This window comes from Haliotis cracherodii, unplaced genomic scaffold (assembly GCF_022045235.1).
Source record: "Haliotis cracherodii isolate W230 unplaced genomic scaffold, xgHalCrac1.p SCAF_3, whole genome shotgun sequence".
NCBI classification, from domain to species: domain Eukaryota; kingdom Metazoa; phylum Mollusca; class Gastropoda; order Lepetellida; family Haliotidae; genus Haliotis; species Haliotis cracherodii.
Genome location: NW_027266286.1, coordinates 33,344,635 through 33,359,086, shown reverse-complemented (window position 1 = coordinate 33,359,086; position 14,452 = coordinate 33,344,635). Strand labels below are relative to the sequence as shown.

Genomic DNA, 14,452 nt, shown 5'->3' with positions numbered 1-14,452 from the left:
TAACCCACAGCTCTATTTCTTACCTGAAGCAGCTCTCTATCTCTTATTTGAAGGAGTTCACTCACTAGTCTGCAGATGTGAAGGTTGCAAGTATGATCAATGAAAATATAAAATCAATGATATTTGGTATTTAAAACTGGGGGAGTTTATATATATACTGTGTCATATCTATATATAAAACTTCCAGGATTTTATATATAAAATCCCGGGGATTGCACAAGTTGGGGATTTTACGAGATCTAAAGATGTTGACAGGACAATGGGATGACATCACTGGAGGTTTATAAAGGTGTGCAAGAAACTGATGATCAGTGGTTCATATCCCATGTTTGCCCTGATTTTGTTTCTAGGTTTGTCAGCACCCTACATAGATTTCATCAATGTGGTAAATGTCCAGGACATGCATCACTTAGGGCTTTCCTCTCACAACAAGCTGACACACCATGATATTTATGTAACTGAAATACTGGTCAAAGCAGCATTAGAACAAACTCACCCACCCACTCACAAGCTTTAGGACTAACCAGAGTTTTAATTGATGCAATGAGATGTATGACATATACATAGATATACATAGTTTTGCTATTTTATTAATGTATTCCTAATGATGTGGGATATATTGAAGATTTTATCTTATCGTTTATCAGTGCACACCAGTAGACCCATTGTGACAACTTGTCTACTCTGGGGGGTTATGTGTGTGCAAGATAAAATTCTCTCTTGTGTGATGTGCCTAGCATGATTGCAGGATACCAACATGAGATGGAATACATTGCTGTGTGTGTCATGTATTTGACACTCATTGTCATGCTCATGAAGGGGAAAGAGTGGCCCAGTTGTCTAAGGCACTGCAATTTGCCCTGCAGAGTTGTATCCCTTGGCAGTGCCAGTAAGCTATGATCATGGGTTTGAATCCTGGTATGCCTCAACTATGTTTCTAGGTTTGTCAGCACCATACCTGTGCTTTCCTCCCTCCCGAAACAAGCCCTTACTTGAAACAGCTCCCAGAGCAGCCCTCTAGCCAACATGAGATGGAATACATTGCTGTGTGTGTCATGTATTTGACACTCATTGTCATGCTCATGAAGGGGAAAGAGTGGCCCAGTTGTCTAAGGCACTGCAATTTGCTGTGTAGAGTTGTGTCCCTTGGCAGCCCTCAATCTCTTACCTGAAGCAGCCCTTTTCCTACTTGAAGCAGCCCAATAGCTATATCTCTTACTTGAAGTGGCCCACTAGCTCTTATTTGGTGGTTCCCTCAGTGTCTCACTGAACATTTTCATAGCATATTGTCAAGGTATGGATCATCTGAGCTGAATGTACATGTTCTTTCAGAGCTACATTGTCTGTGAGCTGCATGAGAAACTTGGTATGCTGTGGTCATTTGTCAAGAATCACCTCAAGTCCAAGGTTCTGGTCTTCCTGTCCTGCTGCAAGGAGGTAGGATTACCACCATCATTCCCACTGGGGCCAGTCCAGTCTCAACCTGGGGCAGCTCATTGTGTAGGAGGGAGTTTTTATTTTATAACAAAGTTACTGATTTGATAGCCTCCGTGAAGATTCAGGTAAGAATCGTCTTCAGCAACCCAAACTTGTCAAAAGAGGCAAGTATCGGATCGGGTGGTCAGGTTTGCTGACTTGGTTGATGCTTGTCATCATATTCCAATTGCGTAGATCAATCCTCATGATGTCAACCACTGGATTGTCTGGCCCAGATACAATTACTTACAGACTGCCGTCATGTAGCTGGAATATTGCTGGATGTGGTGTTAAACTAGAAACAAACAAACAAAATAACTGATTTGATAGTTAAAATGTTCAAAATACTGTTGTATATATAACAGCACAGTATAAACATCAGTATTTGTCATGATACAATGTTTCAAAACATCCTGTTTGTTGTTATATGTCCATGGTGTTTCCATTGTTAGTGTACAGCAAGACTTTGAGTTCACAAACCTGATCACCCAACAGAAGTAACGGTTGCTTACAAGTGTAAGTAGTAACCAAGCAAATGGATGAACCATATTGAAGGTTCTAAAACTGATTTTGTCCAGTTTCAATACATGGTTCTCTTGTTTTATGCCATCTAGTATGAGAGATTTACCTTGAAGTGCGGATCTGAATCTAACATTTCCTATTTGTGGTGAATTTCTGAAGGAGTAGTCAATGTTGTTTGAAACAGCTTGATGTATGAGGTCCTGTTGGTCTGAAGGAGTAGTCAATGTTGTTTGAAACAGCTTGATGTATGAGGTCCTGTTGGTCTGAAGGAGTAGTCAATGTTGTTTGAAACAGCTTGAGGTATGAGGTCCTGTTCGTCTGAAGGAGTAGTCAATGTTGTTTGAAACAGCTTGAGGTATGAGGTCCTGTTCGTCTGAAGTAGTAGTCAATGTTGTTTGAAACAGCTTGATGTATGAGGTCCTGTTGGTTTGAAGGAGTAGTCAATGTTGTTTGAAACAGCTTGATGTATGAGGTCCTGTTGGTCTGAAGGAGTAGTCAATGTTGTTTGAAACAGCTTGATGTATGAGGTCCTGTTCGTCTGAAGGAGTAGTTATGGTTGTTTGAAACAGCTTGAGGTGTGAGGTCCTGTTGGTCTGAAAGTGCACTGTTGTTGAGTGTCCAAGGTATAACATTTGTGTGGCTGGCACCATTTCACACATTTCCACAGATGGGTCACACAGCAGTAATGCTTAGTTCTCTAGGACCTCACTGTGTTCCTGTGTACAATTGGCCCATTATATGTGTGCATGTTAATCAAACAGGGTGGAATAAAATTTATATTCAACTTTTCGTCGAAAGACAGTATTATGAGTATCGCAAACAGTCGACCATTTGGATTGCTTTATTCACACTTTCATTAATACGAATATGCCAAGGGCAATTGTGCTGGAGATCAGACTTGTGAGCTGAAACTTCCTGTACTTTGAAGGCCATATAAACTCTACCTGTTCTTGTTTTACAGAGCGATCATAGTACTACAATGGTTGTATGTCTATATTAAAGTATGGGAGTTACAATCACAGAACTACGATTGCTCTGTGGAATGGGGCCCTGTGCATGAAAAGATCTAATCATTCTGAATAGAGGAGACTGGAATTTCTGTCAATAATATGTTGTCTCTTCAGGTGAAATATATTTATGAGGCGTTCAAGCGTATGCGGCCAGGCGTGACTGTGTTGTGTCTCCATGGGGCCATGAACCAGCTGAGGAGGGTGGAGGTGTATAACTCCTTCTGCCGGAAACACAATGCTCTGCTGCTGGCTACCGATGTTGCTGCCAGGGGACTGGGTATGTGGGATTGCAATTGTTGTCTCAAACCACACTGACAATATTTGGCAAGGTTTCTTTGTAGAACGATTATGTCACCTCCATTATAATGTGGTCAACTTTAGTTATGTAGAATTTGTATTCAAAGAAGGGAGAAAACTCTTGAATCATTGCAGTACTAAAGAACCATAATATCACCAAATTTAGTGTCTATTTTCCTGTTGACCACTCTCAATAAAATCAGATCTAAGTTCTCAGTACCGCTAAACCAAGTTTACTTCAGATCGATCTTTCGTGAACTTTGACAAGAAGTTAACATAACCAATCAGAAAGCAGCTTTCTCAAGTTATACGGCAATAGTTTCACACTGGCGACTTCCATTCCAGATTGTACAGTCCGTACCTGTCGATCTTGTGTTAACCATTTTGAGGTTGCATGATTTGAAAACACATTCCGATTGTCGTTTGAAAGGTCATTCTGAAATGGCCTGTAATGGGAAGATCTGATTTTAATGAGATTGCCTCTTGGGTCATATTGATTGTTAGGAGGATAATGATTGATAATTTTGAAGGATTACATATGAATACCTGAATTATTACTGAGATGTGATTCATCAACACTTCTGTAATAAGTTATAGCATATATATTTTGACAAAAAAAACATCTAAATGAAACAGTTGTTGTAGTTGGACTGCTATGTGCTCCAGATTTCCCCGCTGTGAACTGGGTTGTGCAGCTGGACTGCCCTGAGGATGCAAACACCTACATCCACCGAGCCGGACGCACAGCCAGGTAGGTGGACAATGATGTACAGGTGTTTTATAGATGGACAATGTGCAGCTGTGGTGTAGGTGGACAATGTTCAGGTGTGGTGTAGGTGGACAATGTGCATGTGTGGTGTAGGTGTATGATGTACAGGTGTGGTGTAGGTGGACAATGTGCAGGTGTGGTGTGGGTGTATGATATACAGGTGTGGTGTAGGTGGACAATATGCAGGTGTGGTATAGGTGTATGATGTACAGGTGTGGTGTAGGTGTATGATGTACAGGTGTGGTGTAGGTGGACAATGTACAGGTGTGGTGTAGGTGGACAATGTAGGTACAGGTGTGGTATAGGTGTATGATGTACAGGTGTGGTGTAGGTGGACAATGTGCAGGTGTGGTGTAGGTGGACAATGTACAGGTGTGGTGTAGTGGACAATGTGCAGGTGTGGTATAGGTGGACAATGTGCAGGTGTAGTGTAGTGGACAATGTGCAGGTGTGGTGTAGGTGGACAATGTACAGGTGTGGTGTAGGTGGACAATGTAGGTACAGGTGTGGTATAGGTGTATGATGTACAGGTGTGGTGTAGGTGGACAATGTGCAGGTGTGGTGTAGGTGGACAATGTACAGGTCTGGTGTAGTGGACAATGTGCAGGTGTGGTGTAGTGGACAATGTGCAGGTGTAGTGTAGTGGACAATGTGCAGGTGTGGTGTAGGTGGACAATGTGCAGGTGTGGGTGGTGAAGTGGACAATGTGCAGGTTTTGGTGTAGGTGTTTGATGTACAGGTGTGGTGTAGTGGACAATGTGCAGGTGTGGTGAAGGTGTTTGATGTACAGGTGTGGTGTAGGTGTTTGATGTACAGGTGTTTTATAGGTGGACAATGTACAGGTGTGTTGAAGGTGTTTGATGTACAGGTGTGGTGTAGGTGTTTGATGTACAGGTGTGGTGTAGGTGTTTGATGTACAGGTGTGGTGTAGGTGTTTGATGTACAGGTGTGGTGTAGGTGGACAATGTTCAGGTGTGGTGAAGGTGTTTGATGTACAGGTGTGGTGTAGGTGTTTGATGTACAGGTGTGGTGTAGGTGTTTGATGTACAGGTGTGGTGTAGGTGTTTGATGTACAGGTGTGGTGTAGGTGGACAATGTTCAGGTGTGGTGAAGGTGTTTGATGTACAGGTGTGGTGTAGGTGTTTGATGTACAGGTGTGGTGTAGGTGGACAATGTACAGGTGTGGTGTGGGTGTATGATGCACAGGTGTTCTGAAGGTGGACAATGCAGGTGTGATGAAGGTGTATAATGTACAGGTGTGGTGTAGGTGTATGATGCACAGGTCTGGTGTAGGTATAAAATGTTCAGGTGTGGTGTAGTGGACAATGTTCTGGTGTGGTGTAGTGGACAATGTACAGGTGTGTTGTAGGTGGACAATGTAGGTACAGGTGTGGTGTAGGTGGACAATGTTCTGGTGTGGTGTAGGTGGACTATATGCAGGTGTGGAGTAGGTGTATGATGTACAGGTGTGGTGTAGGTGGACAATGTTCTGGTGTGGTGTAGGTGGACAATGTTCTGAGGTGGTGTAGGTGGACAATGTACAGGTGTGGTCCATAAAGTGACATCTTACAACATGCATAGGTTGATAGGGACCAATCCTGACGAGGAATGCTAGCAGGGCATCAGGATAAGATGACTATAACATGTATGAGATGTGTTCAGCTAAAGCAGTATAAACTGTCCACATGAAACAGGTATCATACAGTTATTGACATCTTATTGATATTCCATCAGCTGAATAGGTCTGACCACTTGCCATGCAAACTTGCCCAGGTGTGGCAATCTTTGAAAAAATGTATGTTTTGAAAAACTAGGTTATCTTGTGTGTCCTGATGATGCTGATTTTGGTGTAGGTACGAGAAGGATGGCGAGGCATTGCTGGTGTTGCTGCCGTCGGAGGAGGATGCTATGGTGCAGCAGCTGCAGGACAAGAAGATACCTGTCAACAGAATCAAGTGAGCTCACCTTACATGTTGCAGTAAGATTAACCTCTTCCACAATTACAGGAAAGTACAAGAAATAAAATCTTAAGCTATTATGGGGGCTACTTAAAGCACTATTACATCTAGGAGGATTACCTATGGATAGATCCCCACATCTACTCGCAGGTTTACAGGTGAGGGAACAACAGTCGTTTATTGTCAGCACAGGGAACTGTTGTCGTGATACAGATACATGGAGGAAAGGAAGTAAGCTGTTATCGGAAAATTTTTCAAAAGTCTCTTGTCTTCGCAAGAAAAGTAATACTACATGCTTCATTCTTGTAAATGTGCATCTGCCTTGCCATTAGAGATGTCTGGGTGGAGCCAGTGCTGATAGTGTGTTTGTTGCAGGGTGAATGTTTGGGTGGAGCCAGTGCTGATAGTGTGTTTGTTGCAGGGTGAATGTTTGGGTGGAGTCAGTGCTGATAGTGTGTTTGTTGCAGGGTGAATGTTTGGGTGGAGCCAGTGCTGATAGTGTGTTTGTTGCAGGGTGAATGTTTGGGTGGAGTCAGTGCTGATAGTGTGTTTGTTGCAGGGTGAATGTTTGGGTGGAGCCAGTGCTGATAGTGTGTTTGTTGCAGGGTGAATGTTTGGGTGGAGCCAGTGCTGATAGTGTGTTTGTTGCAGGGTGAATGTTTGGGTGGAGCCAGTGCTGATAGTGTGTTTGTTGCAAGGTGAGTGTTTGGGTGGAGCCGGTGCTGATAGTGTGTTTGTTGCAGGGTGAATGTTTGGGTGGAGCCAGTGCTGATAGTGTGTTTGTTGCAGGGTGAATGTTTGGGTGGAGCCAGTGCTGATAGTGTGTTTGTTGCAAGGTGAGTGTTTGGGTGGAGCCAGTGCTGATAGTGTGTTTGTTGCAGGGGGAATGTTTGGGTGGAGCCAGTGCTGATAGTGTGTTTGTTGCAGGGTGAGTGTTTGGGTGGAGCCGGTGCTGATAGTGTGTTTGTTGCAGGGTGAGTGTTTGGGTGGAGCCAGTGCTGATAGTGTGTTTGTTGCAGGGTGAACGCCAAGAAGCTGAGCAGTGTGCAGCCCAAGCTGGAGTCGCTGTGTGCCGCTGAACCTGCACTGAAGGAGATTGCTCAGAGGGTGAGGAGGCCACACAGCCAGCACTGCTGGAGACAATATGGACCTGCTAAAACATCTTGCAATATCAAAGAGAATATTCTGACGACATTGTTTGGACTGCCGACTAACATGAGAAATATAAGGCTGAAAAAAAAGAATTGGTTCTCAGGCAATAGCTTTTTAAAACATCACGCGGGCGGGTGGATTTTTTGGGGGTTGTGGGGGGGGGGTGGGTACGAACTAGTAAGAATCCGAATCTGTATATCGTTGTGTAGGGGGATGGGGGTCGTCTTATACACAGGGTTGAAGAGTTTGTTTTAATGGGTTTTTTCCCAAACGCAAACACATTAAGTACTGTGAGCATGTAACACCGGAAATTCCTTGTCAGCAAATCCGTGCTGAAGTACGAAAATTAATCATGTAGTTACACTGTCTGGTTGTAAAAAGAGTTCATAATATTTCTGGATTTATATTTGTAATCTATTTTATTAATTTTATTCAACATTTCAATTCATTTCGGCGAAATTGTATGTGAAGTGATCAGAAGATCGCACAATTCACCGTTATTTACTGCAACCACGGTCATATTACCACTATTGACGCCTTGAAACAAACTTTAGTGGATAGAGAATGGATATATATATATATATATATATATATATATATATATCTCATAAATACCATACGTTGAATCGCTGAAAGTCATTTTTGTTGTAGTTTGACTGTTATGTGTCAACATGATGTTTTCGCAAACGTGGCCACGGGAGCATCGACAGTAGTCGGTCAAATTCTTCAATGCGAAAAAATATCCGGAAATAGGGATCATCTGAACCAAAGAGCTACGCTTATGGTTATAAATTTATTTCACATGTATATAGTAAAGCTGCAACTTACATGCAATTGGAATAAATTATTCCTGATAAAATAATAGTTTCCGATACAATTCTTCCGCTCATTGTATCAAAATTCTTTAAAGTTATATTATGGGGTAATTTTTGACCGAATCACCAGTAGATTCTGAGATACGTGTGTACAGCTGATTGCTGCTTAGTTTACGAGACAAGACAAACGGTAATCTTAATCTCTGCATATAAAACTATGCCAATCAGAACAGGAAATACAATTTAATTGGTAAATCATCATGTCTATTGATGTTTTATCTCAAATTTCAAGTTTGTATTGGCCAAGTTTAATTGTTATAATCAGTTCGTTTTCCTGAATTCGCTGAAGGGATACGATGTAATTTTTTTCTGCGCAAGACAAACACGTTTTTATTGCAAATGTAGGGACTTTGTATGCCCTTGTGATGTGCTTCATTCCACTTTGCTTTATAGACGGGGTATATATTTTCCCCTTTTTTTATGAGACAAATACACATGTAATATTTCTGTGTATGAAACATTGTCCGGCATACAGTACACAAATACCATTGAATTTGTAAATCATCATGTCTGGTGATGTTTTATCGCAAATTTTATGTTTTCATTGACCAAATATGAAAATATCAAAACAAGCACACAAACTCCTATTGCCACAGTAAAGCAGTGCGCATGAAAAGGGAAGTAACTGCACGTTATATTAGATCACATTGTTTTGTTTCCCCCTGACATATAATGGAGCCATCAGTATGTCCGTCTGTCCGTCTGTAATCATTGTTTGTCCGGAGCATATTTCGTAAACTGTACAACCTAGCTTCCCAAAACTTGGTACACTTACCAATCAGGCTCAGTAGTAGTGCCTTTTGCTATTTAGAGATTTTTAGAATTTTATATTTTTGTCGTTTCCATGGAAATATGATGAACTTTGAGGGTAGTGCTCTTGTCCGGACCATATCTCCCGAACCATACAACTTAGCTTCTCAAAAGTTTTTACACCTATCAAGCTGGTTATGTAGTGGTGCCTTTGCTATTAACAGATTTTTTCTTTTTTTTCTTTCTTTTTTCAATTTAAATTGAAAATTGATGAACTTAGGGTAATGTCCTCGTCTGGAGCATATCTTCTAAACCATGCGACAGAGATTCACCAAACTTTATGCACATATCAATCATGTTCACTAGTAGTGCAGTTTGTTATTTATAGGTTTTAATCTTTTTACATGCCACGTCGGAATATGCGGAATATTTAAGGATTTTATTTTTTGGGGTACATGGAAATGAAAACGAAACATGCAACGGACTTTGTGATGATGCGGCAGTGCCTGAGAGCCAAATATATATATATATATTTTTAGCCTAACATGGAACTATCCTTAGTCTGTACAGTGATATTGACAGGGAAGGTGTGTGTGACTTGGTTATCAATGGTATTAGCATACTTGTAGACCTGTCTGTGATAGTGCTGTTGCTGGCCGGGGGGGATAGATGTATGCAACATTACTGTGATTCTGCTGGTGTATGTCACATGATACATAATGTCACAGCTGTGACAGCAGCTCACAACATTGTGTACCTTTAGTGCAGGCCCTGCTTGAGGAAGCTATATGGTTTCCCATAGTTTCTCTTGACTCATCAATGGGATCATGCAGAATCCTTTGAGTGTCAGTTGTGGAGGAGAAAAAATCTGTTAGGGATGATTATGCATCCTTGCAAGGTGAATACAACAGGCGTTTGTTGCAGGCGTTCGTTGCCTACCTGCGTGGGGTCTTCCTTATGAGCAACAAGGCCGTGTTTGATGTCAGCAAGTTGGACATTGACAGATTTGCCAGGTAAGAGTTTTCAAGTATTTATGGAAAGACTCTCAATATGCAGTTTGTGCATGGTAAAGGTATTTCTATTTTAGAACACTCAGCTGAAACCTAACTTTTTATAAGAATAATTAAAAGGTTTCAACATAATAACATACTTCTTGATTCAAAGATGGGATATATATCCCCATACTCCTATGTGTAGTTTCACATGATTTAAATTATCAATTATCAAAACATTAGTAGCGGGTAAACTGATCGATCATTCACCTGGCAGTCATTTCTTTGAATCTATATCTCACATGACTGCCACGTGTACTTTGTGCTTATTTGGAACTTTTTATGGTGAGTTCTGATTGAACAGATGGTTTGGTATTCAGATGTTTGGAACTTTTTATGGTGAGTTCTGATTGAACAGCTGGTTTGGTATTCAGATGTTTGGAACTTTTTATGGTGAGTTCTGATTGAACAGATGGTTTGGTATTCAGATGTTCGGAACTATTTACTGTGTGTTCTGAACAAAAAGATGATTTGGTATTCAGATGTTTGGAACTATTTTCCATGAGTTCTGAGTGAACAGATGGTTTGGTATTCAGATGTTTGGGACTATTTACCATGTTTTGTGAATGAACAGATGTTTGGTATTCAGATGTTTGGGACTATTTACCATGTGTTCTGAATGAACAGATTGTTTGGTATTCAGATGTTTGGAACTATTTACCATGTGTTCTGAATGAACAGATGGTGTGGTATTCAGATGTTTGGAACTATTTATCGTGAGTTCTGATTGAACAGATGGTTTGGTATTCTGATGTTTGGAACTATTTACCGTGTGTTCTAAATGAACAGATGTTTGGTATTCAGATGTTTGGAACTATTTACCATGTGTTGTGAATGAACAGATGGTTTGGTATGCAGATGTTTGGAACTATTGACTGTATGTTCTAAATGAACAGATGGTTTGGTATTCAGATGTTTTGGAACTATTTACCATGTGTTCTAAATGAACAGATGGTTTGGTATTCTGATGTTTGGAACTATTTACCATGTGTTCTGAATGAACAGATGGTTTGGTATTCAGATGTTTAGGACTATTTACCATATGTTCTGATTGAACAGATGATTTGGTATTCAGATGTTTGGAACTATTTACCATGTATTCTGAATGAACAGATGGTTTGGTATTCAGATGTTTGGAACTATTTACCATATGTTCTGAGTGAACAGATGGTTTGGTATTCAGATGTTTGGGACTATTTACCATGTTTTGTGAATGAACAGATGTTTGGTATTCAGATGTTTGGGACTATTTACCATGTGTTCTGAATGAACAGATTGTTTGGTATTCAGATGTTTTGAACTATTTACCATATGTTCTGAATCAACAGATGGTTTGGTATTCAGATGTTTGGAACCTATTACCATGTGTCCTGAATGAACAGATGGTTTGGTATTCAGATGTTTGGAACTATTGACTGTTTGATGTGAATACACAGATGGTTGGTTATTAGATGTTTTGAACTATTTACCGTGACTTTTGAATGAACAGATGGTTTAGTATTCAGATGTTTGGAACTATTTACCGTGTGTTCTGAATGAACAGATGTTTGGTATTCATAAGTTTGGAACTATTTACCGTGAGTTCTGAATGAACAGATGGTTTGGTATTCAGATTTTGGGATTATTTAACATGTGTCCTGAATGAACAGATGGTTTGGTATTCAGATGTTTGGAACTATTTACCGTGAGTTCTGAATGAACAGATGGTTTGGTATTCAGATGTTTGGGACTATTTAACATGTGTCCTGAATGAACAGATGGTTTGGTATTCAAATGTTTGGAACTAGTTACTGTGAGTTTTGAATAAACAGATGGTTTGGTATTCAGATGTTTTGAACTATTTACCGTGTGTTTTGAATGAACAGATGGTTTGGTATTCAGATGTTTTGAACTATTTACCGTGTGTTCTGAATGAACAGGTGGTTTGGTATTCAGATGTTTTGAACTATTTACCGTGTGTTTTGAATGAACAGATGGTTTGGTATTCAGATGTTTTGAACTATTTACCGTGTGTTCTGAATGAACAGATGGTTTGGTATTCAGATGTTTTGAACTATTTACCGTGTGTTTTGAATGAACAGATGGTTTGGTATTCAGATGTTTTGAACTATTTACCGTGTGTTCTGAATGAACAGATGGTTTGGTATTCAGAAGTTTTGAACTATTTACCGTGTGTTTTGAATGAACAGATGGTTTGGTATTCAGATGTTTTGAACTATTTACCGTGTGTTTTGAATGAACAGATGGTTTGGTATTCAGATGTTTTGAACTATTTACCGTGTGTTCTGAATGAACAGATGGTTTGGTATTCATACAGAACCATATCTCACCATAGTAAGCACACATTCCCTTTTCCACACCTTTTCAGGTGTGACATTGAACACACATAACTTACACCTGATGTGTGATATGGTATCTCTGGTTGACAGACCCCAATGGAGTATTCTCTGAAGGCTTTTTGTGAGTAAGTGATATGTGGGACTTACAGCAAACATTCCTTTGCTTCAGATCGCTGGGCTTGGCTGTTGTGCCGCGAGTGAGATTCTTGCAGCGAGATCAGAAGCGGCGCCAGGAACGACTTCAAGACAAGCATCAGGAAAAGCAGAAGACAAGTACCAAGGTGTTGATGAGGGCCACACATGCCGCTACTGGGACATCAAGGAGGGAGGGTCGTCCTGAGGGCTCCTCCAGCTCTTCATCGGGGGATGAGGATGAGGGCAATCTGCAGCAGATAATTCAAAGAAAGTTTAATGAGTCGTCTACTAGCATGCAGGGAAATCAACACGTTTTGAAATCTTTGATAAGTAATAGGACTTCTGATACATCAGAAAGTGAGGATGGTGAAACAGACAAAGATGAAAGTGAAGACAGTGATGTTGAGTCTCATTCTGATGATGATTCAGAGGAAGAAAGTGAAGACAGTGATGTAGAGTCGAATTCAGATAAAGAGGCAGAAAGGACTAACATGAATACTAAAGTCAAGTCTCGGAAGACTGATCGTAGTGTACCTTTCATATTTGATGTGGATGACGATGATGATCTGTTTAGAGTGAAACGCACAATACATGTGGAGGATGAAGACAGTGAGGATGAGGTACGGCAAAAGTGCAGTTTGGTTTTATGTGGGTTCGGATGCTTTACAATATCAACATTGTTTATATTTCTTTGTTCGCCAGTAGTGGTCAGATATACTGTAGACCTGTGATGGTCACTGCTGGGGGGAGACTGTGAGGGATGAAGTCACTGTAGTTATGTTGCCAGTAGTGGTCAGATATACTGTAGACCAGTGATGGTCACTGAAAGGGGGAGACTGTGAGGGGTGAAGTCACTGTAGTTATGTCGCCAGTAGTGGTCAGATATACTGTAGACCTGTGATGGTCACTGAAAGGGGGAGACTGTGAGTGGTGAAGTCACTGTAGTTATGTCGCCAGTAGTGGTCAGATATACTGTAGACCTGTGATGGTCACTGCAGGGGGGAGGCTGTGAGGGGTGAAGTCACTGTAGTTATGTAACCGTGCTTGTGTTGGCCGATAATGGAGTAGGCGCTCTACTGGCCAAATAAATCACAAACAGCTGTTGGGGGTGAGGCTGATGACGTTTATTTTATAATCAGTATGAATGTACGTACTGAAGTTCAGTCTGAAACAATAAAAGTACAACATAAGCAAATGTAACATAGAAATAAATATATACAATCCGTTATAGTTACTCTTTAAATTTCTAAAATATATATATATATATATATCACTTCCATTAAAATGAATAGCATTTACTTTACATTACACAATACATCAGACGTATCCGTACAATACATCAATACACAGATACAAAATATATTAATATGATATAGAGTGATAACGAACATTACATACCAGATAGGTGATACCTGAACTGGTAATACCGTGACAATGATCGAACGGTGAACGTTGCTACTGAGAAATCTGCATAATAAAGAAATACAAATGCAGAATACTATATACAAGTGATATCCTATGGTAAAATAGTGTATAAAATATATAGTACAACAGCCACTCATTTCAAGCATACAGAGATACATTTACTTTCCATTACTGTCCAGAGGGGTTTATATTACTTAGTTTATATATATATTTAGGTTTTGTGTTTAATACTGTTTTATACAGTTAATAATTACAATTCTACAATATATATTATTTCAAATCGCAATAATTAGAAAAAATCCATATATACAACATCATAAAATAAATAACCAACTAACCTCAAATATGAATAAATCCTTCTACAAATCCAAATCCTCACGTAGAAATGAAAGCAGCAATAAATCTCGCAGAGTCTTTCCTTGAGGTGACAAATAGCAACTGATTTTCTAAAATTCAACAACAAACATTGTTGTAGCTGTGGCCAGCTTGGCCTATCAACAAGACAATAGACTGGGCCGGGGCGCGCTGGGGCAAAGAGTGCTGTAAGTCAAAAGCATGCAGTGTGACAATTAGTGGAAGTTAGACTGAAAGTAAGCTTACTTAATGTTACAGAGCTATGGAATGAATGTTTAAGGTATAAAATACTAAGGTATAAAACATAACTAATATTATAACTAATAATATCTTCTTAT

At 40.1% G+C, this 14,452-nt stretch overlaps 1 protein-coding gene across 2 annotated transcripts in view; it reads left to right on the top strand.

Annotated features, from left to right (window-relative positions):
- The window catches only part of LOC139473887 (probable ATP-dependent RNA helicase DDX10), an 83,391-nt gene that overhangs the window by 45,143 nt on the left and 23,796 nt on the right, over positions 1-14,452 (top strand). For both annotated transcript variants that reach the window (XM_071256680.1, XM_071256681.1), the window contains 7 exons: positions 1,333-1,437; positions 3,123-3,285; positions 3,972-4,056; positions 5,928-6,029; positions 7,052-7,139; positions 9,734-9,822; positions 12,370-12,955. In XM_071256680.1, the coding sequence (XP_071112781.1) occupies positions 1,333-1,437; positions 3,123-3,285; positions 3,972-4,056; positions 5,928-6,029; positions 7,052-7,139; positions 9,734-9,822; positions 12,370-12,955 (1,218 nt within the window). The remainder of the gene's footprint in view (positions 1-1,332; positions 1,438-3,122; positions 3,286-3,971; positions 4,057-5,927; positions 6,030-7,051; positions 7,140-9,733; positions 9,823-12,369; positions 12,956-14,452) is intronic.